At 42.6% G+C, this 25600-nt stretch overlaps 10 protein-coding genes across 10 annotated transcripts; 1 reads left to right on the forward strand and 9 right to left on the reverse strand.

The window, feature by feature from the left end:
• Nucleotides 1-1128: 1128 nt before the first annotated feature.
• Nucleotides 1129-1650, reverse strand: ATC70_002905 (uncharacterized protein; the record flags this gene model as incomplete). The annotated part of the gene is made up of 1 exon (XM_064822275.1): nucleotides 1129-1650. The coding sequence occupies one exon, from the start codon at nucleotides 1648-1650 to the stop codon at nucleotides 1129-1131; it is 522 nt and encodes a 173-aa protein (XP_064681961.1).
• A 187-nt stretch (nucleotides 1651-1837) lies between these two features.
• On the reverse strand, nucleotides 1838-2161 carry ATC70_002906 (uncharacterized protein; the record flags this gene model as incomplete). The annotated part of the gene is made up of 1 exon (XM_064822276.1): nucleotides 1838-2161. One exon carries the CDS (start codon nucleotides 2159-2161, stop codon nucleotides 1838-1840), a length of 324 nt encoding a protein of 107 aa, XP_064681962.1.
• A 392-nt stretch (nucleotides 2162-2553) lies between these two features.
• Nucleotides 2554-5565, reverse strand: ATC70_002907 (uncharacterized protein; the record flags this gene model as incomplete). Its single annotated transcript, XM_064822277.1, has 1 exon — nucleotides 2554-5565. The coding sequence occupies one exon, from the start codon at nucleotides 5563-5565 to the stop codon at nucleotides 2554-2556; it is 3012 nt and encodes a 1003-aa protein (XP_064681963.1).
• Nucleotides 5566-5615: 50 nt separating this feature from the next.
• On the reverse strand, nucleotides 5616-7190 carry ATC70_002908 (uncharacterized protein; the record flags this gene model as incomplete). The annotated part of the gene is made up of 1 exon (XM_064822278.1): nucleotides 5616-7190. One exon carries the CDS (start codon nucleotides 7188-7190, stop codon nucleotides 5616-5618), a length of 1575 nt encoding a protein of 524 aa, XP_064681964.1.
• Nucleotides 7191-7489: 299 nt separating this feature from the next.
• On the reverse strand, nucleotides 7490-11518 carry ATC70_002909 (uncharacterized protein; the record flags this gene model as incomplete). Its single annotated transcript, XM_064822279.1, has 2 exons — nucleotides 7490-9501; nucleotides 9610-11518. 2 exons carry the CDS (start codon nucleotides 11516-11518, stop codon nucleotides 7490-7492), a joined length of 3921 nt encoding a protein of 1306 aa, XP_064681965.1.
• A 50-nt stretch (nucleotides 11519-11568) lies between these two features.
• ATC70_002910 (uncharacterized protein) lies at nucleotides 11569-13143 on the reverse strand (the record flags this gene model as incomplete). Its single annotated transcript, XM_064822280.1, has 1 exon — nucleotides 11569-13143. One exon carries the CDS (start codon nucleotides 13141-13143, stop codon nucleotides 11569-11571), a length of 1575 nt encoding a protein of 524 aa, XP_064681966.1.
• Nucleotides 13144-13442: 299 nt separating this feature from the next.
• On the reverse strand, nucleotides 13443-16091 carry ATC70_002911 (uncharacterized protein; the record flags this gene model as incomplete). The annotated part of the gene is made up of 2 exons (XM_064822281.1): nucleotides 13443-15454; nucleotides 15563-16091. 2 exons carry the CDS (start codon nucleotides 16089-16091, stop codon nucleotides 13443-13445), a joined length of 2541 nt encoding a protein of 846 aa, XP_064681967.1.
• A 1612-nt stretch (nucleotides 16092-17703) lies between these two features.
• Nucleotides 17704-21033, reverse strand: ATC70_002912 (Cfr family radical SAM enzyme; the record flags this gene model as incomplete). Its single annotated transcript, XM_064822282.1, has 7 exons — nucleotides 17704-18046; nucleotides 18124-18798; nucleotides 18876-19390; nucleotides 19457-19820; nucleotides 19912-20395; nucleotides 20473-20721; nucleotides 20778-21033. 7 exons carry the CDS (start codon nucleotides 21031-21033, stop codon nucleotides 17704-17706), a joined length of 2886 nt encoding a protein of 961 aa, XP_064681968.1.
• A 452-nt stretch (nucleotides 21034-21485) lies between these two features.
• Nucleotides 21486-22697, forward strand: ATC70_002913 (uncharacterized protein; the record flags this gene model as incomplete). Its single annotated transcript, XM_064822283.1, has 3 exons — nucleotides 21486-21717; nucleotides 21774-22548; nucleotides 22622-22697. 3 exons carry the CDS (start codon nucleotides 21486-21488, stop codon nucleotides 22695-22697), a joined length of 1083 nt encoding a protein of 360 aa, XP_064681969.1.
• A 1591-nt stretch (nucleotides 22698-24288) lies between these two features.
• On the reverse strand, nucleotides 24289-25578 carry ATC70_002914 (uncharacterized protein; the record flags this gene model as incomplete). Its single annotated transcript, XM_064822284.1, has 1 exon — nucleotides 24289-25578. The coding sequence occupies one exon, from the start codon at nucleotides 25576-25578 to the stop codon at nucleotides 24289-24291; it is 1290 nt and encodes a 429-aa protein (XP_064681970.1).
• Nucleotides 25579-25600: the final 22 nt, after the last annotated feature.

Below are 25600 nucleotides of genomic sequence, written 5' to 3' on the forward strand. Positions count from 1 at the left end.
CTTAACAGAATTTATACTGTGTTCGCTAATGTACTTTGTGTTCAATTCAATGGGTTCAATGTACCACTGACACTTTCAGCGAAATCAGGTTTAGTAAATTTCACAAAAAAAATAAAGCAATAGTAAAATGCAATAGAAATCAACTGTATTTTATTTGTGTATAAAATGAACTGTCCATCCTGGAATTGAATAAAAATAAAGAAGAGTATTTATACATTTGTAACGAGCTTGTAGGATTAGTGATGATAGAGACCAATAGGTTCTGCTATTGCGATATCTGGCAAATGTTGTTGATGTTTGATTTAAAGTGGTAATTAATGCAAGAGCACTGGCCATAAGGATCGATTTGGATAACCTTGATGGGCTTGGATGAGCTATCGTTATAGCATAATATAATGTAACCTTGACAGTTTAAGGTATAATGTTTTTTATTGAATTATACAGCCCTTTATTTGGGATATTGTGCAACTATGGCACTAGGGTATAGTTGTCATCTTTGAGTATGTTTGTTATTGATTTGATTTTATTTGGATAAAGATAACATCACTTATTACAACCATCATGGGTGTGATTCAATACATTGTTGTGACCAACAGTGATTCATTCACATGATGTGCCAGATAAGGGTATATCTTTACTTTTTTTTGTTTAATGATGAATTCGTAATAATAAGTCGATGATAATAATCAGTTGTCTAAAACGAAAGCGAAGAGCTTCTTTATTCCAGGGCATCTAAATAACTTAAATATGATAGATCCCTGGTCTATGACTACTATGTTGAGATGGTATATAAAAAGCAGGTCACTGGGACCTTATGGATTGTTGGTATGGCTTGTTGAATGGCCACCTAAGTTAATATGTTTTATGTAGCGTATGTGAATCTCGGCGTCTTGACATTAGGGAGATTGAATCTACTGTAGGGGGAAAAACTGTCCCGTTCGTTTAAAATTTTGTCATTTTGCACAAGTTTTTGGTCATTTCTTAGTATACAAAGTCGAAATATATATCGTTTGAATGAGAGAAACTAGTGCTATCTATACATAATTATAACTTTCTCAAAAACTAAAATCCAATGATTTTATTGGTTAAAAATAAATATAGAAAAATGTACATTTTATTATAAAATCATTAATAGTGAGTTGAACCACCTTTGCTCTTGATGACAGCCTTGATTCGGGCAGGCATACTATCAATATATTTCTGGCACACTTTTTCTGTTATTTTGTACCACTGAATGTTAATACGCCGCTCTAATTCTTCTTTTGTAGAGGGCCTAGTGGGATACTTATTAAGACGAAGCTTTAGGAGATGCCAGACATGTTCAATGGGATTAAGATCGGGACTTTGGGGTGGCCAATCCATGATTTCGTCTAGTAGGTTAAACCCATTGTCGGTGAACCATTGTTTAGTAATGCCCGATGTATGCGGTGTTGCTCTGTCTTGTTGAAATCGCACATCAGATAGTGTCTTCCCAAAGTGCTCAAGAGTGTCGACCAACGATGTCTTCAAAATATCGACATACAAGTCCGAGTTTACTGAGCCTTCAATAGTGGTAGTACCATAACCAGGCCCCTCCGCTGTTATACAACTCCAGAACATGACCCCACCGTCATTTCCCTGCAACTGAAACTTGACTTGATACGACTGCATGATTCAGCCACCATTCGTCCAGTAAAAAGAATTACCATCTGAGCCCCAAAGGTTTATTCTTGTTTCATCCGAAAACACCCAACGACGCCAATCAGCAATAGTAAGATGCCTATGCTTTTTAGCTCACGCCAATCGAAGCCGCTTGTTTGTCTTGCTAACAAAATTTATCTTTGCTTTTATTCGAGATTTACGACCATTTCTTTTCAATGACTTGCGGATACCACCAGTTGACATATCTTGACTCATCAATCAAACTTTCTTGTGCTGCTCGGGGATTATCTAAAGCACCTGATCGAAGTCCTCTTGACACTAGGGACATAGTTTTAGCACCAAGTTTTTTCGGTCTTCCGCCAAGTGGTCCAGCTGGGTCAGGGCAATATAGCTTTCTGAGCCTTGTAAGAGTAGAGTTACCCACTCCTGGATACAATTTTTTTATCTTTGAGAACGAACGACCACGTTGGAGCAAAGATTGGAGAATGTTGCGTAAATCTTGTGTTAAACGAGCAGGCATAATGAAAGTTTTGAAAAAAAATAAGAAAGCAAAGAAATAATGAAAAAATATGAAAAAACTAGCTTCTTTTACACTTTTAGAGTGCTCCTGGGATATTAAATATCCTGAGCATACCGCGGGTAGTTTTTTAGATTTCTTCAATACGTCTATTGGAAGTAAAGATATCAACCATTTTATATCATCTAGAATTACCCACCTAACATTTTTGCCACGTCTCACTTTAGCTGGTTATACTGGGATTAAAATATAGTCCAGCCATAAGGTTCTTATGTTGCTGTAATTCCTATAAGCTGTTCTATCGAACGCAGTACGGGGTAGCTTTGTTTTCTGAGTTGTGGCAATATACTGGGTAAAAGTCAAGATTATTTGAACGAACGGGACAGTTTTTCCCCCTACAGTAGCTTTGGCAATCTCAACAGAAGCTTTCCGAGATGTTTTAGAACAGGCACAGAAGACACACGAGACTGGTAAAGACCAGGAAAACAAAACCACGGCAAGATGGACTTATGACCAGTGTAAACTTGAAAAGCATACACCAACCAAGAGGAGACAAAATCACTGGGAGAGGGTGGACGCAACAAACGTTGCAAATAGACAAGATGCAAAGCTAAGCTTTGATCTGCTATATCCACGAGACCAACACCACCAAATTTGCGAGGAAGACACAAAGTAGACCAGGCAACACCAGGGCGAAAAGACACCAGATACTCACGAACCACCTTTGTGAGCGACTTCAACCACGACGCAGTAGTAGCACCACCAGGAACAACACGCAACAAATGATATACCTTTGACAACAGTAACGAGTTAGCCACTAGTCCTGCTCCCCTAATGGAGAGATTCCTTTGTTTCAACAAGTTACTGTGTCGCTGGACCTTCACCAAGACACCATCAAGATAGTCTTGAAGTTGACTTTCAGTATGATACAAGGGATAACCCAAGTAACGTACTGCACCACGAGAGTGAGCGTCATGCCACTGGAGATCAGTAGAATCAGCCAAAGCAACCCAAGCAGAGTGTGACACACCAGACAACGACACCAACACTGTCTTGCTGATATTGACTTTCGCGTTAGATGCTCGGCCATACAGATCAAGAACAGACAACAACACAGACCACTCTTCTGGCGAAGACAAAAACACCTCAAGATCATCCGCATAGCTCAGAATCTTGACAGGAGAAGGAGCAACAGAGCCACTGACAAAGTCCAAAGTCCAATTCCGGGCACCAGTACCATGATCCACACGAACTTCAACCGGTGAGGGCTTCCATTTACGTGGGATATCAACAGGAGACAGAGTAACACCAGAGAGACCAGGACAAGCAAGAAGAGAACGAAGCAAAGGCTCAAATGCCAGATTGAATAGCAATGGAGAGAGAGGATCACCTTGACGAAGACCTCGCAATTGAGGTACAGGAGCACCAAGCCAACCATTGATAGACATTGAAATCTTGGTTCCAAAGAACAAAGAAGACAGACAAGACACCAACTCACCAGGAAAACCAAACCGGAGCAACACACGACAAAGATATTCAGGATGAACCCGATCATACGCCTTCTCTTGATCCAACAAAACAGCAACTTGAGGTAAATCAGGAGCAACAACACGCAAGTGAGACATCAACAACTGATTTAACCAGCCATTGTCAGAGATCAGACGATGAGGGGGAAAACCAGTTTGATAAGGGTAGATTAACTTTGGCAACACTTTGTTCATACGATTAGCAATGAGCTTTGTAAATAATTTGGCATCACTGTTAATTAAGGACAAAGGTCTCCAGTTAACCAACAACTGAGGGTCACCCTTCTTGAACAAAAGCACCATACGAGTTTGTTGCCACGAAGGAGGAAACACACCAGAAAAAGCTGCACCCAACACATCCACAAGCAAGTCAAGAAAATCAGTAGAAACACCAGCAAGATATTGATACAATTCAAAAGGCAAACCGCCAAGACCAGGACTTTTAGACTTGGGAGCATGAGTGAGCAGAGACAACAAAACATCGCGAGTTGGAAGTTCCATTAGCATATCACCATCCAAAGATGATAGACGTACATCAGTTGGAACATTCCCCAGGAGAGTATCGATAGCTTCAGCATCGACAGCATCAGGGGTATATAGCCTTTGGTAAAAACCTTGTGCCTCCCTGTTGATAGCTGCTGCTTCCACCAAGATATCTCCAGTAGTAGAGCACTTTAAGGATTGAATTGTCTGTTGAGACTCTCGCACCTTGATCGAACGATAGAAATACTTGTTGCTACGTTCTCCTTGTTCTAACCAACGAGTGGCAGAGCGAAGCATATTCTGACTAGTCTCTTTCTGTATCTGATTCTCAATCAAAACTTCTAGTTGCCTGACCTGCTGCTCAGCATCACCTGTAGCAGTAGACACTCTGTCAGTTTGATAAATAGCATTCCTAGTCTCAACGCCTGATACAGACGTTGACAGAGCCCTAATACGTTCCAGTTGAAGCGTAAAAACTTTGTTCTTGAATCGTGCTTTCATGCTTCTAGTGTACTTTTGTGCACAGCACTTTAGTAACAACTTGAAGGATTCCCATCTAGCCACCGTGCTTTCAGAGTCACCACTACCACCTTGACTAGTATTGACACCCTTAGACCCACCACCAACAGCACCAGAGAAGAACAATGACACCGTGGCATTCAACAACGCAACAAATTCCTTATCATCAAGCAGAGTTGGATTGAACCGCCAACTACCAGGACCAATACTAGCTGTCGCAGGCAACATTTCAACAGTCACAAGAGAGTGATCCGTCCACCTACTAGGCATATACAGTAACTGACTATTAGTCAAACGAGGAGCAAGAGAAGAGTGACCAAAGATGTAATCAATACAAGTATTGCTCTTTGGAAACGTAGCTAAACCATCCGGATGACAATTGACAAAGTGAGTACGCAACCAGTGAACAAAAGGAGCGACATCGGCTTGACGAGAAGTAGACAAAGAATGCAAGTGAATGTTGAAATCACCCATAACCATCCAAGGTGTGTTGAACACATCAGACCAAACAGAAAGAGAGAGAAAATCAGAGATAAATGAAGGACGGTCAAAAGACTGCGCTGGACCATAGATGTTGGCCACTTTGCACAAAACATTGCTTGAGGCATCTACGACAGATGCAACAAGACAACGTTCATCCAACAATACCTCCGTATCCACCAAAGAATAACGAGAATTGAGACATATAATAGCACAGTGCTTGGACACAACGAGAGAACAATTAGGAAAAGCAAAAGAAAAGGAACGGACTTGAGATTCAGTGAGAGTAGATTGAGAGCGGAAATGAGATACCTCTTGCAAGCAAAGGATATCCAGATGGAGAGAGGAGGAGCGAAGATAAGATGAAAACTCTTTGAAATTTGTAGGATTAGACTGCATGAACAAGCTACGCGTGTTCAAGGAGCCAATCTTGATGCCTAATTTTGTACTCATTGAGCCCTACGGGCGTCTTGCTTAGTCTTGAGAGGCGCACGGCCATTAGTCTTGCTATTCTTGACAACACCAGAAACACCACCAGAAACACCACCAGAAACACCACCGGAAGCAACACCAGAAGCAACACCAGACTTGTTACCCTTAGCACCAGTACCAGAAGAAACACCACCAGAGTTATCCTGCTTGTTATCACCTTTTACACCAGCACCAGTAGTACCTTTCAGGTTTGCATTGAACTCCATTCTTTTGCGCTGAGCAAGATCCTTCAACTTGGTCAAATTCAACATCTCCTCAGGCGAGTCAATGTTCATATTCACAGCCACCTCAGCAGACGCATACTTGGAGTAGGCAGAACCACGCACGGTATCCAGCTTCTTGGGAGCTCCAGCAAGCACAATCTTGTCGTCCTCCATGTCCTCATCCTCATTCATACTTACCTGGTGGTTATCTTCACTCAGAAGATCCAAATCCTCGTTACCAGTGGACTCATCATTTTCAGATTCGTCAACACTTTCACCCTGAAGAGATTCATCCTCGACTACACGATAGTCGAGTTCTTCTTCTTCTACCTTCTCCACCTCCTTACCTAGGCCTAATTTTTCCTTCTCAATATACTCCATCAATTCCACAGTGTTCTTACGAGCCAGAGTGACATCCTCAGAATCCTCAGAATGATGGTGAACTTTGTGCTTCTTGGTGAAATTTGCAGACTGAACCTCCTTTTCAGGGCAAAAACGCAACATGTGCCCTTGCTTATTGCACCTAAAGCAACGACGTCTAGCCAATTCAGGACATTTGGCGCGAACATGACCGCTGTGTTGACAGAAATGACAAACAGGTGGAGCACCTTGGTAAGTCGCTGGCACAAAACAGTCAAATTCGCTCAGATAGAGCATTCTATCTAGGGGCTTGGCCTCCTGCCACTCATCCCCTACCTGAAATCCAACAGAAGTATCCAAAATCACCGAAAGTTTACCCTCAAAGTAACCACGGTGAGTAAACTTCTTCACTTGCAGTACCTTACCAAAGTACGACAAGGACTCCATAAGATCCGACAAAAAAGTGGTCTTGTCCACCATACGCATAAGTGTAAACCGCACATGCTTGACATCCCCAAATTCAGCACTTTCCTTGGAGGTAGACGCTTTGTACACTACACCTTGTACTGTCACCCCTTCACGCATAGCCACTTGTGCATGCTCCACCTGAGCAAACCTGGCTTCAATCAGCAGAGAACCATCAGCACGAGAATCATACAAACTAAGAGGTCGAAATTCCACGTCAGGTGAGATTTGATCTTGAATCACTTTGTAAGCGGCAACACGATCAGGAAACAAAGTTTTCTGAAACGTGAACAGAACAGAACCAGAAGAAAGGGATTGCTGAATAATCGCCATAGCCTTGCTTGCCAAAATTTGACCCTTCAGGTCATCATCTTCATAGAGAACAGTACCCACCAGTGGTACATCAGTTGGATTGTCCAATCGTCGCTTGTTGGGCTGGAGAAATCGACCCACCTTTTGACGTGAAGCTCTTTGAGCCCAAGTCAATTCAGATTGGGAAGACATGGAGTGTAACAGACGTAGAGTGTAACTTGTAATCTAGAGTGTAACTAAGTCGCGTTGTTGAAAAAGTAGTGAAAAAGACGAAATCGACGAAAAATGGTTGAATCGATCTGAAATCAAGATATGTTGTAGAGCTAAAATGGATGTATCTAAATATACTTGGATGCAAGATGGATGTATCCTAGTTGTCGAGATATCGTTGTTCAAAGATGGCGTAATCGAAAACTTTTAAAAAGTGATGAATACGCGAAAGATTTTTTTTTTGTATTAAAGTGTATCTTTATTTGCTTTAAATTTATAATCTATACAGAGTTTACAGGCAAGGCCAAGGTGCCAGCTTGAACACTTGCCAAAGAAAGAGAAGAAAAGAGTATACCATGGTCTTGACGGACCATGTTGATAGCAGCAGAAGCTATCCAAGGCTCCTCGTCTATGACGCATCGCCAATGATACTTCCAAAGTGTACTGTAAGCAGCACCAAGAGCAATCAGAACATCCTCATCGATCACCAACAAATCCGAACCACTACAAAAGGTAGTCAGCGCCAACCAAATAGAAGAAGCAGAGGGGAGTAGCTCTTGAAGTGACAACAAAGAGACTACATCCTGCCAGAAAAATGACTTGACATGGCAACCCACCACGAAATGGTAAAGGTCCTCTGTAGAGAAACCGCAAAGAGCACAAGCAGGAGACAGAACTTTTGTAGGCATAATCTTATGGCACCACGAACGGTGCGGAACACGGTCATGTAGCAATCGCCACCAAGGTGTGAAAGCCTTTGCAGGCATTTCCAGGGACCAGAAAGTACGCCACAAAGCAGGAGACAGCAACAAATGAGCAGGCAACTTCAAGGGAGGACCCATACGAGAGGTAATGGTACCCTTTGCAGGGTGCCAATACCTTCGCAAAGCACCAAGAGAGAGACGAGCAACCGGAGCAGCAGAACGAGACGAGTTGGAGACAGTCCAATGAGTACAATCTGGCATCCAAGAGGTAGCACCATCAGAACGGGGCATAGCAAAATAGTCTGCTTGGGACAAGACTATCTTACTATCCATGACAGGCGGGAATACCAGAGAGACAGGACCACGATCACGGTTCAAGGCAAGAAAAACAGGGCGCAAAACACGAGATGACCAAGCAAGATGAGAGGTGACACCATCAACTATACCTAAATCAGGTTGCCAGAAAGAGACATCCGACACCAAAAAACGAGGATCAAGAGATGATGGATCACGAGGAGGACGAACAGAAGGCACAGTACTGAGTACAGAACACAAGGGAAGATCAAGAAACCACCTAGCAGACCAACCAGAGGAAGGAACTAGCTTTGGCAATCTCAACAGAAGCTTTCCAAGATGTGTTAGAGCAGGCACAGAAGACACACGAGACTGGTAAAGACCAGGAAAACAAAACCACGGCAAGATGGACTTATGACCAGTGTAAACTTGAAAAGCATACACCAACCAAGAGGAGACAAAATCACTGGGAGAGGGTGGACGCAACAAACGTTGCAAATAGACAAGATGCAAAGCTAAGCTTTGATCTGCTATATCCACGAGACCAACACCACCAAACTTGCGGGGGAGACACAAAGTAGACCAAGCAACACCAGGGCGAAAGGACATCAGATACTCACGGACCACCGTAGTGAGAGACTTCAACCACGACGCAGTAGTAGCACCACCAGGAACAACACGCAACAAATGATATACCTTTGACAACAGTAACGAGTTAGCCACTAGTCCTGCTCCCCTAATGGAGAGATTCCTTTGTTTCAACAAGTTACTGTGTCGCTGGACCTTCACCAAGACACCATCAAGATAGTCTTGAAGTTGACTTTCAGTATGATACAAGGGATAACCCAAGTAACGTACTGCACCACGAGAGTGAGCGTCATGCCACTGGAGACCAGTAGAATCAGCCAAAGCAACCCAAGCAGAGTGAGACACACCAGACAACGACACCAACACTGTCTTGCTGATATTGACTTTCGCATTAGATGCTCGGCCATACAGATCAAGAACAGACAACAGCACAGACCACTCCTCTGGCGAAGACAAAAACACCTCAAGATCATCCGCATAGCTCAGAATCTTGACAGGAGGAGGAGCAACAGAGCCACTAGCAAAGTCCAAAGTCCAATTCCGGGCACCAGTACCATGATCCACACGAACTTCGACCGGTAAAGGCTTCCATTTACGTGGGATATCAACAGGAGACAGAGTAACACCAGAAAGACCAGGACAAGCAAGAAGAGAACGAAGCAAAGGCTCAAATGCCAGATTGAACAACAATGGAGAGAGAGGATCACCTTAACGAAGACCTCGCAATTGAGGCACAGGAGCACCAAGCCAACCATTGATAGACACTGAAATCTTGGTTCCAAAGAACAAAGAAGACAGACAAGACACCAACTCACCAGGAAAACCAAACCGGAGCAACACACGACAAAGATATTCAGGATGAACCCGATCATACGCCTTCTCTTGATCCAACAAAACAGCAACTTGAGGTAAATCAGGAGCAACAACACGCAAGTGAGACATCAACAACTGATTTAACCAGCCATTGTCAGAGATCAGACGATGAGGGAGAAAACCAGTTTGATAAGGGTTGATTAACTTTGGCAACACTTTGTTCATACGATTAGCAATGAGCTTTGTAAATAACTTGGCATCACTGTTAATTAAGGACAAAGGTCTCCAGTTAACCAACAACTGAGGGTCACCCTTCTTGAACAATAAGACCATGCGAGTTTGTTGCCACGAAGGAGGAAACACACCAGAAAAAGCTGCACCCAACACATCCACAAGCAAGTCAAGAAAATCAGTAGAAACACCAGCAAGATATTGATACAATTCAAAAGGCAAACCGCCAAGACCAGGACTTTTAGACTTGGGAGCATGAGTGAGCAGAGACAACAAAACATCGCGAGTTGGAAGTTCCATTAGCATATCACCATCCAAAGATGATAGACGTACATCAGTTGGAACATTCCCCAGGAGAGTATCGATAGCTTCAGCATCGACAGCATCAGGGGTATATAGCCTTTGGTAAAAACCTTGTGCCTCCCTGTTGATAGCTGCTGCTTCCACCAAGATATCTCCAGTAGTAGAGCACTTTAAGGATTGAATTGTCTGTTGAGACTCTCGCACCTTGATCGAACGATAGAAATACTTGTTGCTACGTTCTCCTTGTTCTAACCAACGAGTGGCAGAGCGAAGCATATTCTGACTAGTCTCTTTCTGTATCTGATTCTCAATCAAAACTTCTAGTTGCCTGACCTGCTGCTCAGCATCACCTGTAGCAGTAGACACTCTGTCAGTTTGATAAATAGCATTCCTAGTCTCAACGCCTGATACAGACGTTGACAGAGCCCTAATACGTTCCAGTTGAAGCGTAAAAACTTTGTTCTTGAATCGTGCTTTCATGCTTCTAGTGTACTTTTGTGCACAGCACTTTAGTAACAACTTGAAGGATTCCCATCTAGCCACCGTGCTTTCAGAGTCACCACTACCACCTTGACTAGTATTGACACCCTTAGACCCACCACCAACAGCACCAGAGAAGAACAATGACACCGTGGCATTCAACAACGCAACAAATTCCTTATCATCAAGCAGAGTTGGATTGAACCGCCAACTACCAGGACCAATACTAGCTGTCGCAGGCAACATTTCAACAGTCACAAGAGAGTGATCCGTCCACCTACTAGGCATATACAGTAACTGACTATTAGTCAAACGAGGAGCAAGAGAAGAGTGACCAAAGATGTAATCAATACAAGTATTGCTCTTTGGAAACGTAGCTAAACCATCCGGATGACAATTGACAAAGTGAGTACGCAACCAGTGAACAAAAGGAGCGACATCGGCTTGACGAGAAGTAGACAAAGAATGCAAGTGAATGTTGAAATCACCCATAACCATCCAAGGTGTGTTGAACACATCAGACCAAACAGAAAGAGAGAGAAAATCAGAGATAAATGAAGGACGGTCAAAAGACTGCGCTGGACCATAGATGTTGGCCACTTTGCACAAAACATTGCTTGAGGCATCTACGACAGATGCAACAAGACAACGTTCATCCAACAATACCTCCGTATCCACCAAAGAATAACGAGAATTGAGACATATAATAGCACAGTGCTTGGACACAACGAGAGAACAATTAGGAAAAGCAAAAGAAAAGGAACGGACTTGAGATTCAGTGAGAGTAGATTGAGAGCGGAAATGAGATACCTCTTGCAAGCAAAGGATATCCAGATGGAGAGAGGAGGAGCGAAGATAAGATGAAAACTCTTTGAAATTTGTAGGATTAGACTGCATGAACAAGCTACGCGTGTTCAAGGAGCCAATCTTGATGCCTAATTTTGTACTCATTGAGCCCTACGGGCGTCTTGCTTAGTCTTGAGAGGCGCACGGCCATTAGTCTTGCTATTCTTGACAACACCAGAAACACCACCAGAAACACCACCAGAAACACCACCGGAAGCAACACCAGAAGCAACACCAGACTTGTTACCCTTAGCACCAGTACCAGAAGAAACACCACCAGAGTTATCCTGCTTGTTATCACCTTTTACACCAGCACCAGTAGTACCTTTCAGGTTTGCATTGAACTCCATTCTTTTGCGCTGAGCAAGATCCTTCAACTTGGTCAAATTCAACATCTCCTCAGGCGAGTCAATGTTCATATTCACAGCCACCTCAGCAGACGCATACTTGGAGTAGGCAGAACCACGCACGGTATCCAGCTTCTTGGGAGCTCCAGCAAGCACAATCTTGTCGTCCTCCATGTCCTCATCCTCATTCATACTTACCTGGTGGTTATCTTCACTCAGAAGATCCAAATCCTCGTTACCAGTGGACTCATCATTTTCAGATTCGTCAACACTTTCACCCTGAAGAGATTCATCCTCGACTACACGATAGTCGAGTTCTTCTTCTTCTACCTTCTCCACCTCCTTACCTAGGCCTAATTTTTCCTTCTCAATATACTCCATCAATTCCACAGTGTTCTTACGAGCCAGAGTGACATCCTCAGAATCCTCAGAATGATGGTGAACTTTGTGCTTCTTGGTGAAATTTGCAGACTGAACCTCCTTTTCAGGGCAAAAACGCAACATGTGCCCTTGCTTATTGCACCTAAAGCAACGACGTCTAGCCAATTCAGGACATTTGGCGCGAACATGACCGCTGTGTTGACAGAAATGACAAACAGGTGGAGCACCTTGGTAAGTCGCTGGCACAAAACAGTCAAATTCGCTCAGATAGAGCATTCTATCTAGGGGCTTGGCCTCCTGCCACTCATCCCCTACCTGAAATCCAACAGAAGTATCCAAAATCACCGAAAGTTTACCCTCAAAGTAACCACGGTGAGTAAACTTCTTCACTTGCAGTACCTTACCAAAGTACGACAAGGACTCCATAAGATCCGACAAAAAAGTGGTCTTGTCCACCATACGCATAAGTGTAAACCGCACATGCTTGACATCCCCAAATTCAGCACTTTCCTTGGAGGTAGACGCTTTGTACACTACACCTTGTACTGTCACCCCTTCACGCATAGCCACTTGTGCATGCTCCACCTGAGCAAACCTGGCTTCAATCAGCAGAGAACCATCAGCACGAGAATCATACAAACTAAGAGGTCGAAATTCCACGTCAGGTGAGATTTGATCTTGAATCACTTTGTAAGCGGCAACACGATCAGGAAACAAAGTTTTCTGAAACGTGAACAGAACAGAACCAGAAGAAAGGGATTGCTGAATAATCGCCATAGCCTTGCTTGCCAAAATTTGACCCTTCAGGTCATCATCTTCATAGAGAACAGTACCCACCAGTGGTACATCAGTTGGATTGTCCAATCGTCGCTTGTTGGGCTGGAGAAATCGACCCACCTTTTGACGTGAAGCTCTTTGAGCCCAAGTCAATTCAGATTGGGAAGACATGGAGTGTAACAGACGTAGAGTGTAACTTGTAATCTAGAGTGTAACTAAGTCGCGTTGTTGAAAAAGTAGTGAAAAAGACGAAATCGACGAAAAATGGTTGAATCGATCTGAAATCAAGATATGTTGTAGAGCTAAAATGGATGTATCTAAATATACTTGGATGCAAGATGGATGTATCCTAGTTGTCGAGATATCGTTGTTCAAAGATGGCGTAATCGAAAACTTTTAAAAAGTGATGAATACGCGAAAGATTTTTTTTTTGTATTAAAGTGTATCTTTATTTGCTTTAAATTTATAATCTATACAGAGTTTACAGGCAAGGCCAAGGTGCCAGCTTGAACACTTGCCAAAGAAAGAGAAGAAAAGAGTATACCATGGTCTTGACGGACCATGTTGATAGCAGCAGAAGCTATCCAAGGCTCCTCGTCTATGACGCATCGCCAATGATACTTCCAAAGTGTACTGTAAGCAGCACCAAGAGCAATCAGAACATCCTCATCGATCACCAACAAATCCGAACCACTACAAAAGGTAGTCAGCGCCAACCAAATAGAAGAAGCAGAGGGGAGTAGCTCTTGAAGTGACAACAAAGAGACTACATCCTGCCAGAAAAATGACTTGACATGGCAACCCACCACGAAATGGTAAAGGTCCTCTGTAGAGAAACCGCAAAGAGCACAAGCAGGAGACAGAACTTTTGTAGGCATAATCTTATGGCACCACGAACGGTGCGGAACACGGTCATGTAGCAATCGCCACCAAGGTGTGAAAGCCTTTGCAGGCATTTCCAGGGACCAGAAAGTACGCCACAAAGCAGGAGACAGCAACAAATGAGCAGGCAACTTCAAGGGAGGACCCATACGAGAGGTAATGGTACCCTTTGCAGGGTGCCAATACCTTCGCAAAGCACCAAGAGAGAGACGAGCAACCGGAGCAGCAGAACGAGACGAGTTGGAGACAGTCCAATGAGTACAATCTGGCATCCAAGAGGTAGCACCATCAGAACGGGGCATAGCAAAATAGTCTGCTTGGGACAAGACTATCTTACTATCCATGACAGGCGGGAATACCAGAGAGACAGGACCACGATCACGGTTCAAGGCAAGAAAAACAGGGCGCAAAACACGAGATGACCAAGCAAGATGAGAGGTGACACCATCAACTATACCTAAATCAGGTTGCCAGAAAGAGACATCCGACACCAAAAAACGAGGATCAAGAGATGATGGATCACGAGGAGGACGAACAGAAGGCACAGTACTGAGTACAGAACACAAGGGAAGATCAAGAAACCACCTAGCAGACCAACCAGAGGAAGGAACTAGCTTTGGCAATCTCAACAGAAGCTTTCCAAGATGTGTTAGAGCAGGCACAGAAGACACACGAGACTGGTAAAGACCAGGAAAACAAAACCACGGCAAGATGGACTTATGACCAGTGTAAACTTGAAAAGCATACACCAACCAAGAGGAGACAAAATCACTGGGAGAGGGTGGACGCAACAAACGTTGCAAATAGACAAGATGCAAAGCTAAGCTTTGATCTGCTATATCCACGAGACCAACACCACCAAACTTGCGGGGGAGACACAAAGTAGACCAAGCAACACCAGGGCGAAAGGACATCAGATACTCACGGACCACCGTAGTGAGAGACTTCAACCACGACGCAGTAGTAGCACCACCAGGAACAACACGCAACAAATGATATACCTTTGACAACAGTAACGAGTTAGCCACTAGTCCTGCTCCCCTAATGGAGAGATTCCTTTGTTTCAACAAGTTACTGTGTCGCTGGACCTTCACCAAGACACCATCAAGATAGTCTTGAAGTTGACTTTCAGTATGATACAAGGGATAACCCAAGTAACGTACTGCACCACGAGAGTGAGCGTCATGCCACTGGAGACCAGTAGAATCAGCCAAAGCAACCCAAGCAGAGTGAGACACACCAGACAACGACACCAACACTGTCTTGCTGATATTGACTTTCGCATTAGATGCTCGGCCATACAGATCAAGAACAGACAACAGCACAGACCACTCCTCTGGCGAAGACAAAAACACCTCAAGATCATCCGCATAGCTCAGAATCTTGACAGGAGGAGGAGCAACAGAGCCACTAGCAAAGTCCAAAGTCCAATTCCGGGCACCAGTACCATGATCCACACGAACTTCGACCGGTAAAGGCTTCCATTTACGTGGGATATCAACAGGAGACAGAGTAACACCAGAAAGACCAGGACAAGCAAGAAGAGAACGAAGCAAAGGCTCAAATGCCAGATTGAACAACAATGGAGAGAGAGGATCACCTTAACGAAGACCTCGCAATTGAGGCACAGGAGCACCAAGCCAACCATTGATAGACACTGAAATCTTGGTTCCAAAGAACAAAGAAGACAGACAAGACACCAACTCACCAGGAAAACCAAACCGGAGCAACACACGACAAAGATATTCAGGATGAACCCGATCATACGCCTTCTCTTGATCCAACAAAACAGCAACTTGAGGTAAATCAGGAGCAACAACACGCAAGTGAGACATCAACAACTGATTTAACCAGCCATTGTCAGAGATCAGACGATGAGGGAGAAAACCAGTTTGATAAGGGTTGATTAACTTTGGCAACACTTTGTTCATACGATTAGCAATGAGCTTTGTAAATAACTTGGCATCACTGTTAATTAAGGACAAAGGTCTCCAGTTAACCAACAACTGAGGGTCACCCTTCTTGAACAATAAGACCATGCGAGTTTGTTGCCACGAAGGAGGAAACACACCAGAAAAAGCTGCACCCAACACATCCACAAGCAAGTCAAGAAAATCAGTAGAAACACCAGCAAGATATTGATACAATTCAAAAGGCAAACCGCCAAGACCAGGACTTTTAGACTTGGGAGCATGAGTGAGCAGAGACAACAAAACATCGCGAGTTGGAAGTTCCATTAGCATATCACCATCCAAAGATGATAGACGTACATCAGTTGGAACATTCCCCAGGAGAGTATCGATAGCTTCAGCATCGACAGCATCAGGGGTATATAGCCTTTGGTAAAAACCTTGTGCCTCCCTGTTCACTACGGCGAAAACCTTGGTGCAAATACACCAAGTTTAGAGCAAAAGCACCAAGACTTAGATCATTTGCACCAAAATTGGGGTTTTGAAGGTGCATTGGATTTTTTTTCAATAAAGAATTATCAGTGGTATCACAAAAAATGGAGGTACATCAAATGCTTAACCATTTGAGGAAGTAAGGACAAAATATATTACACAAAAACACATTTTTTTGAGTATATAAAACTTTGAAATAAAGATTGCAGCACGTATAGTTTGTTATAGCCTAACGAAGGTTTCAAAATCTATCTATAAACATATGTAAAAAGAAGCAAATTAGGCATATTTTTCGAGTAAATGTCAATTTATGAATTCCCAAAGGGTCATCGGGTGCTCAAGAATAATAATACGATTGCCCAATGTTTCCTCTTCTTATACATCTAGTTTGTTATATACGTTTCCGGAACAAATCTAAAGAGAATGGCCTCTAAACACTTTATCTCGCAGTTGAAAATTGATTGTTGCACATGCGGTGTTCAGGATAGTTTTTTTTGTGTTTATCAAGGTGTCTAGTTCTTATATAGCTTTTTTGTTCTGCATGTTTAGGCAGGAAATTAAGCACAATATCAATATCTAAAGTTTTTCTCGGTTTTTTCGTAATACCTTCCTATGTGTACAATTGAACGGCAGATCTATCACTATTCTATCAAAACTAAGAGAGATCAAGTAAACATTCATTGAAGAATACCGTATAAACCATGAAGGAAAGGGGAAAACTGAAATTTATCAGAATCATATTTGCGTTGGATCTTGAAAGTCTTTTGTATTTAAAGTACCGCTTCAAAGTAGGAGCTAGCAGCGTATTCAGCGCTAAAAGCAGTAGGAAACACCTATTTGATGCTAAAAGTGGTAAAAATCATCTTAGAGATACGGGAGAAACAGCTCAATAGAACCTTTCCGGTTTACAAGAGCAAAAAGATTGTTGTGGGCGGAATTTCAACCATCGTGGCCCTTGTGTTTCGTTGATATTTGCAAAAAATCAGTGTTCAAAGCCTTAAGTAATAGTAGGACGAGGGGAAAACAGAAGGAAGAATTCAATAAAGAATGGAAGGTGAGGGAGACGGCAAAAAAGAAGACATTTGTCGGAATCTGTTTTGTATACACGCTTAGGTTTTAATAGCAAGGGTGAGACATAAAAGCATTGGCAATTGAATGAAGGAAAAATAGGAATTTCATACAATTTTAAGATGCCATTGTCTGGTAACAGTGCTATTCGCACTAGTGTTTTACTCAAGTTAAGGTTGGGGCACCTACTCCGCAATTAATGGTGCTTTTCGGCACATACTAAAGGAACTGAGCGTTGTGTAGTGAGATGAATGGGATGTCTTTGATGTCAGAAGCTAAAAGGGAAGAAGCGAAGAAGAGGAGAACGACATCATGAAGCTGAATGTCTGTTAACTTGTTGGGGGTAATAATACGATGATAAAATCTATATTTATCTTTATTATTGAGGTAGCACAAATGAGTTTTTTCCAGGTTTATAAGTCTCTATCGAGGCCCGGAAAACCTTTTCCTTCGTTATCACTTTATATCTCTTGTCATTCTCGCTAAAACGCATCAGACCAACTTGGCAAATGACCTGCTCAAATGTGCACACCAGATATGCGGATGAATCCTGGTCATCATCCAGCTCCACTATGGGCATCGTCTTGTCTTTGTCGTCAACAGCATGAGTCTTTCCTAATCGAATAAGCAAGAACAACTCATCGCCAATCCCCTCAATTTCGAGCTTGAACATGAAAATAACAGCCCCTACATAGAAAGCTTTGACCTTGCGACGAGAGTTACTGTAGGAAATTCAGACGTCAATGTGGGTTTTGATGAGTAACGATAAAGGCAATAATGAACCTGTGAATTGGCATACCTCAAGTGTTCTGCCCATACCATGATGTAGTGGCTTCCTCTAGAATTAGCACCGGTGAGATCGCGATAGTATTCTGAACGATAAGTGCAGTTGTAAGCCCAGGCACTTCCAGAGACGACAATATCCAGTTGATCATTGATATGGACATTCTGCAGAACATTAGTTGAGTATTGCCGGTCGTAGTAGGACTGTATAGCCTTGACAAAAAGAGGTGTGTTGACGTTGATGGAGGTTGGGATACTTGAAACCGTTGTGTGGATGACTGGATACCAGAGCTGACTTCCGTTGCCATTGTCATTCTTTAGATTTACGAAGGTAGTTGGATCGTATCGTCGAGGCACTAAGAGATTGATTCGAGCATCCAGATCATTCAGTTTGTCTTCACCATCGCCTGTACCATCACCAGTTGTAGATGCCTTGATGGCTCGCATAATTGCCAAACGATCAATGATGTTTCCGGCATTTATACCAACATTTGTGCGAGCACTTATCAAGCGTTTGTACCTGCCGATGGATCTTTCGATAGATCGACTGGAAGTCGAAGCCGGTAAACCTTGCGCTTTGATCATGTAAGTCAAGTGTCCTAAATAATGGGCGTTTGGTCGAAAGGTCTTGATAGGAAGGCGTTTGGTTTTGATTTCAGTGATCAGCAGTTTGTGCCAATCGTTAACCTTACTGTGCAGAGATAGAAAGAAGTAAGTTTTTAGTCTGTGGATAAAACGGGTTTTGTTATTCAAGATGCCAATACTTACGCTTCTATGAATTGTAAGTCTGAAGCATGCAATTCATTCTTCTGCAATACCAAAGCTGCCACTTTAACGATACCCAGAAGAGGTTTTCTGATTGAGTCAGGATAGTGTGGTGCTATCAGGGCTGGAACAATGAAAATCATGAACTCTTCATAGTCAACTGCTCGGTAGTTGGTAACTCCTCCTGGTGCAAAAATGTCGTTGAATGGTGCATTGAAGGTAGTTGGAATGGTCTTCTTTGACTGAGCCACATACTGACCGATCTTTGCCAGAACTTTGGGATCTAAATCAAAGGTGTAAGGCCAGGCACTTGCTTTATCAAGCTTTGCTTCTTTCAGTTCTTCGATAGAGGGCTTGTATCGGTTATCAAACTTGGATGGATGCAATGGAGAAGACAAGAGCTCGTACAAATGCTTAGCTAATCCAATGCTCAGTAGGTGAAGTGTGTCGAGACCGTAGAACGATGGGTTGGCAGGAAAAGACTTGAGAGTGGTAAATATGGATGGTCCTTTGATGTTCTATAGAAGAGATGATGGTTGGTACAAGAACTATACATGATTGTTTAATGAAATCGCTTCACTTACAAACACATGTTTTACGCCAACAGGCAGTGGTGCTTTCAGTTGTTCGAGAGTTCTGTATTGGAAATTTCTGATTGTGCGAGTAAAGCATTGGCCTCCTTGTGTGTCTATGAGGCACTTCATACAGCCAAACTGACTGGAGACTCCTCCATGCAACATCAAATGTGATACTTCTACAAGATCGCCTGTCGCCATTGCCAAATGAACGCTTACTCGGGCAACTTCACCACCATTCACTCGAACCAGCATGCCATGTTCACTAAGATCACGAATTTCGTCCACAAAAATAGCCAAGTAGCTTTCAAGATCCACTGGAGCCTTCTTGCCGGGTGCAATCATTGTCTGAACGGTCCAGTCATCCAAGTATCTGTGGGTTGGTAGACATAAATGCAATATCGTTGGTGGTTAGAATCCGGTACTAATTGGATATTATACCCATACAAATAGAGATAACTCACCTGAGGTGTGGAGGGGCTGACAAAATTACAACGTGGAATAGCGTTAAGGTATCGCCAGCAAAAGAGTTGCTTTGGGGTTTGAAGCCGTCGACATACAAGGCAAGCAGAATAGGTTCCTCATCTACGTTGGTGCCATGTCTTTTCCGTCTTTGTTGAAAGTTAATGTACTCTTGACCGTCAAAGTAGTCTCGGTAAAAATGTGGATCATGTTGGTAGTTACGTCGATACGACATGAGCTCATCTCGTTTGGACTTGTCACTCAAGACTCTTGCTAGCTGATCACCGATGCTCAAGACCTTCATATTTTGTGCTTCGCTTTTGGGAGTTCCACAGTGATTGCACACTCCTTGGACTGATGTATCGTTCTTGGGATAAACTTTGCAGCCTTGAGGACAGACCTTGTAGATGAATGCTTGTACGCCAGTCTTCTTTCTCATGCGCGCCTCTAGAGTATCGAACTGAATCAGCTTTGGAAACACAATGCCTTTGTGCATTAAAGGGAGATGTCAATATGGTGAGTGCGTTTGAAGATACAATGCATAGTGGTATTCATATGCTTACCTCTTTCAGTGCCACCTCCTGCCTCTGCTATATTCTTAATGATTGTATTTGTAAAGTATATACTTTCACGACTCATTTCTCTCGATGCTGGATACTTGTCGAATATGTCACGGAGCTTCAATGAAAGCAATTCACTTTCATTAAAATCAGTGGCGTAAGAGAGGGTGTCAAGATCATATACATGTCGAAGGCCTTCCTTTTGTTCAAGAGTGAAGCTACTGTAGTATGAAAAGGACTCAATTGATGGCACTTAGATGGGAGTTAGAACGGTACGTCATGCATTGCTTATAGTTCACACAACTCACGTTCTATTCTTTGCTCTGCAGCATGCTGCTGTAATGACTGATTTCCTTGATTACTTGCGGTAGCCGTTGGAGTATCGTCTTGTGAATGCATGCTTGCCTGGGATCGTTCTTGACTATTCGATAAGGGAGTGTCTTCTGTTCTTGCTTTCTTGGGCTCGCAAAAAGTCGAGTTTGCATAGTGGGTCCTCAATGCTCTAGCAGAATTGTAAGGCATGTGGCACTTTTCGCAGTTTCCTGAAACTCGTCGTGCAGGCATTTTGAGAGGATAAGGTGATGTATAAATGAATGACAACAAGACCAAAGTGATGTGTAGTGAAGCTTAAATAGTAGTTTGATCGTCTCTGTGGTACATAGTAGCACCTATGACTAATAGTGATTTTTGACTCTTCAAGTTGCACAAAGGTGTCGGTTGTGTCTCAATGTTTGGATGTTTTGCTACTGTGAGTTTAAAGATGATTGACAGTTGACATTACACGAACTTACAGTCGCGTTATTACAGAGGGTGCTCAATTTGAACTGACTTAATGACTCATGAAGACTCTATCAAGTCCAAGTAATAAAGACAAGTAGTGAGTCATTAAGACACTTGGAATGGCAAAGATAGAATTCAAGAGCAGGGTGGAACGTATAAAAGGGCAACATGTGTCTTGGTTTTCAGGAAAGTATCAACTATTATTTATAAGTTAAATTTAATATTTTTGCACTAAAATGGACAATAACTACAGAACCATTCGCACCCAAGTTTCTCCCCTCGATGCTATCAAGACAGAGATGCTGGAGCTCAAGGCTTTTGTTGGTGAACTCAAGGAAGAGTCTAAGCTTAATCGTGATCTTTTATTGGAACTCATCAAGCAGTTGTCTCCTACCTTTCCTCCCGTTCAACCCACGAATGATGGTGTTTTTGGCAATAAAACTGATGTCGGAAGAGTGATTGCTACAGGTAAACATTGATGTACATTGAATTGAAATAGACATTGACATTGTTATTTATTTTAGCGCGTAACTTGGCTCCTGCTCCTGTAGGAAACCCTAATTTGCGTGGCCCTCGCGATATAAATCCAGTTGTCCCTGAGATTTTGGAGTACTGGATCAACTCTGGCAAGGTTAACTCCCAAGGAAATGCCATTTACCCTGATGCCAGAACTCGTTTGCTTGGCCTCATTAACTTTAGTATGAAGTCAAGTGGGGACGTCAATGAAAGGGGCTACGCTTTCAATCATCCGATTGTCGTTGCTCAATACAAAGCCCTTCGCAAGATGTGTCTAGTTTATCACCAACGTCTTCTTGATGAATACTATTATGTCAACGATTTGGCCGTAGATGACAAGGTCGTTCCAGCTTGGAGTCGTGTGGATGAGGCATTAATCCTGAAGCATGCTCTGTATTTTGAAGCACATGCGCAGAAGTATGGGTTCATCTTGCATCGTTGTACCAACAGCTGGGGTGCCACTGCTCTGTTGGCTTCTGTCCACAAGACTCGCCGCCGTTCTGCAACAAGAGCTATTGGTAGTACTTCTGACAGTAGCTCTTTTGATGGTTTCTCGTCTTCTTTTTCTCTTTCTGGTAATGGAGCTACTGGCAATTGTCCTGGTGGTGATGATGGCCCAGATGAGGGTGAAGATGACGATGATAATGAAGATTTCCGCAACTCTACTGCTGGTCGCTTAGCTGCATCAAGAAGCGTACACGCAACCCCAATGGTTCCAAGAGACCCTAGTGAATCTTACCTAGACTATAGCTGGAGTTCCTGTTCCTCTGCAGATTTGATGAGGTTAGAATAGAAATAATACGTCATGCGAGTTCTTTGAATAAAGTATTAATTATCATTGCACATCTGTCTGTAGCACTGTAAAGCGCTTCGTTGAATATTACAAGTATCGCTTTGGACCTGCGCTTGATATTGAAAATAATCCAAGCTAGCATTTCATGTACTACGCACGAGCTTGTGATTATGAAAGAGTGCTAACGAAGCGTTTGAATGATGCCAGTCTGGAAGGAAAAAGCAAAGTCAGTTATACAATGATGCAGTGTGTCTATTCTTCTCTTATAGTAGCAATGTGCTTTACAATGGAGGGGGAACACGTTGATGACTTTCAAAAGCTTTCGGATCGTTGGATAACGTATGTTTGGGGGGAGTGGGCTTTGAATGATGATGCTGATGACTATTACTACTCTGATGGTTATGACATGCTGTAATAAAACTTTAAATTTTGTCTATAAAAAGAGTATTTTTTTCGTGAATTATTTTAAATCCTTTTTCTTTTCTTTTCTTTCCGTAATTTCAATTCATTTTCTGGTACAAAGTAAGTAATTTATCTGACCAAATGTTTCTGTTGGTGGCTTTCTTATTAAAAACATATTATCGGCAGCATACGCCAGATGATAACGCAGTAGGTTCTCCTCGAATGTGGCTGTTGCCTATTAGTATCACACCGTTTTAATCATCTCTGTGGGAATAACGGTAGGTAAGGAGCATCATCTGAGAAGTATGGCAGTGACTAAACATTGAATATAGAATAGAACATCCTCCCCTGGTGCTGCTGCTGGAAGATCTTCGCTAACCAGCATATACTAAAGTATATTTGTAAGTTGTCAATCACTCTGTGCATCTTACATCGTGCCGTACCATCGTTGCTCACATTTCCTATCATCTCTTATAGTTTCTCATGACCGCCTCCTATCCTGTTGTTGTTGTTCTGCTTGTGTGTCAAGTTTACGATGATGGTACGTGGCAAATGTGGTATGCTGTTAAATATTTTTCAGGATTGAACTCTATGACTAACATTAGTTTTGCATTTAGATACTCGTGTGGTGGGTGCCAATCAACTCTAATCTGGCTGCTTATCTCCATGTCAATCCTCATCTCTGTTACTCTTGTATGGAACTCTTCGTAATGGGTAAACATGTATAGCTACTGCCGCTTTATCTTTAATACAATCAGGAGGCTCTTGAATGACAGGGTAGCTAGCTAACTGCTGTATAACGAGTCAAAAGAATTGCCTACCCAACGGAGCAACGTCCCATTACCATGTGTATAGCACGCTGCATGTATTTGAAAGCAATGATTCTATATTCTGCTGTATTTCCATCAATAAAAGAAAATTTTATCCATCAATAATCCTGCTTTCCATATCATTCTATCCAATAATCGCACGATTGCTGCCCCAACAATTGCCCCAAGAGTAATATATAGCGCATTCTATTAATAAAGATCCACCAACCATATCATTCCAATGTCATAATCCCCATGAGCAACTATTGGTCTTTTAACTGAACAACGTTGCACGGTATAGGATTCAACTGTTGTGTAATGCAGTAAATATCATCGGCTATACAACAGTTTCTATTTTCAATAAGGTTTACCTTTGTGCTGCAATGTTGATGGAATATTTTCAATTTGTACCACTTAGCGCATTGACGCCAAATTTAGAGTGTTTTAATTTTGAAGCCTGTACCGAAAGCACCAACTTTTCCAAATACTTTGGCTGTAAAAAAGCACCAACAAAAACACCTATTTTAGAGCATTTCCGCTAAGTTTTTCGCGGTAGTGGTTGATAGCTGCTGCTTCCACCAAGATATCCCCAGTAGTAGAGCACTTTAAGGATTGAATTGTCTGTTGAGACTCTCGCACCTTGATCGAACGATAGAAATACTTGTTGCTACGTTCTCCCTGTTCTAACCAACGAGTGGCAGAGCGAAGCATATTCTGACTAGTCTCTTTCTGTATCTGATTCTCAATCAAAACTTCCAGTTGCCTGACCTGCTCAGCATCACCTGAAGCAGTAGACACTCTGTCAGTTGGATCAATAGCATTCCTAGTCTCAACACCTGATACAGACGTTGACAGAGCCCTAATACGTTCCAGTTGAAGCGTAAAAACTTTGTTCTTGAATCGTGCTTTCATGCTTCTAGTGTACTTTTGTGCACAGCACTTTAGTAACAACTTGAAGGATTCCCATCTAGCCACCGTGCTTTCAGAGTCACCACTACTACCTTGACTAGTATTGACACCCTTAGACCCACCACCAACAGCACCAGAGAAGAACAATGACACCGTGGCATTCAACAACGCAACAAATTCCTTATCATCAAGCAGAGTTGGATTGAACCGCCAACTACCAGGACCAATACTAGCTGTCGCAGGTAACATTTCAACAGTCAAAAGAGAGTGATCCGTCCACCTACTAGGCATATATAGTAACTGACTATTAGTCAAACGAGGAGCAAGAGAAGAGTGACCAAAGATGTAATCAATACAAGTATTGCTCTTTGGAAACGTGGCTAAACCATCCGGATGACAATTGACAAAGTGAGTACGCAACCAGTGAACAAAAGGAGCGACATCGGCTTGACGAGAAGTAGACAAAGAGTGCAAGTGAATGTTGAAATCACCCATAACCATCCAAGGTGTGTTGAACACATCAGACCAAACAGAAAGAGAGAGAAAATCAGAGATAAATGAAGGACGGTCAGAAGACTGCGCGGGACCATAGATGTTGGCCACTTTGCACAAAACATTGCTTGAGGCATCTACGACAGATGCAACAAGACAACGTTCATCCAACAATACCTCCGTATCCACCAAAGAATAACGAGAATTGAGACATATAATAGCACAGTGCTTGGACACAACGAGAGAACAATTAGGAAAAGCAAAAGAAAAGGAACGGACTTGAGATTCAGTGAGAGTAGATTGAGAGCGGAAATGAGATACCTCTTGCAAGCAAAGGATATCCAGATGGAGAGAGGAGGAGCGAAGATAAGATGAAAACTCTTTGAAATTTGTAGGATTAGACTGCATGAACAAGCTACGCGTGTTCAAG

The sequence above is a fragment of the Mucor velutinosus genome, assembly GCF_035048745.1.
Source record: "Mucor velutinosus strain NIH1002 chromosome Unknown tig00000093, whole genome shotgun sequence".
Lineage (NCBI taxonomy): Eukaryota > Fungi > Mucoromycota > Mucoromycetes > Mucorales > Mucoraceae > Mucor > Mucor velutinosus.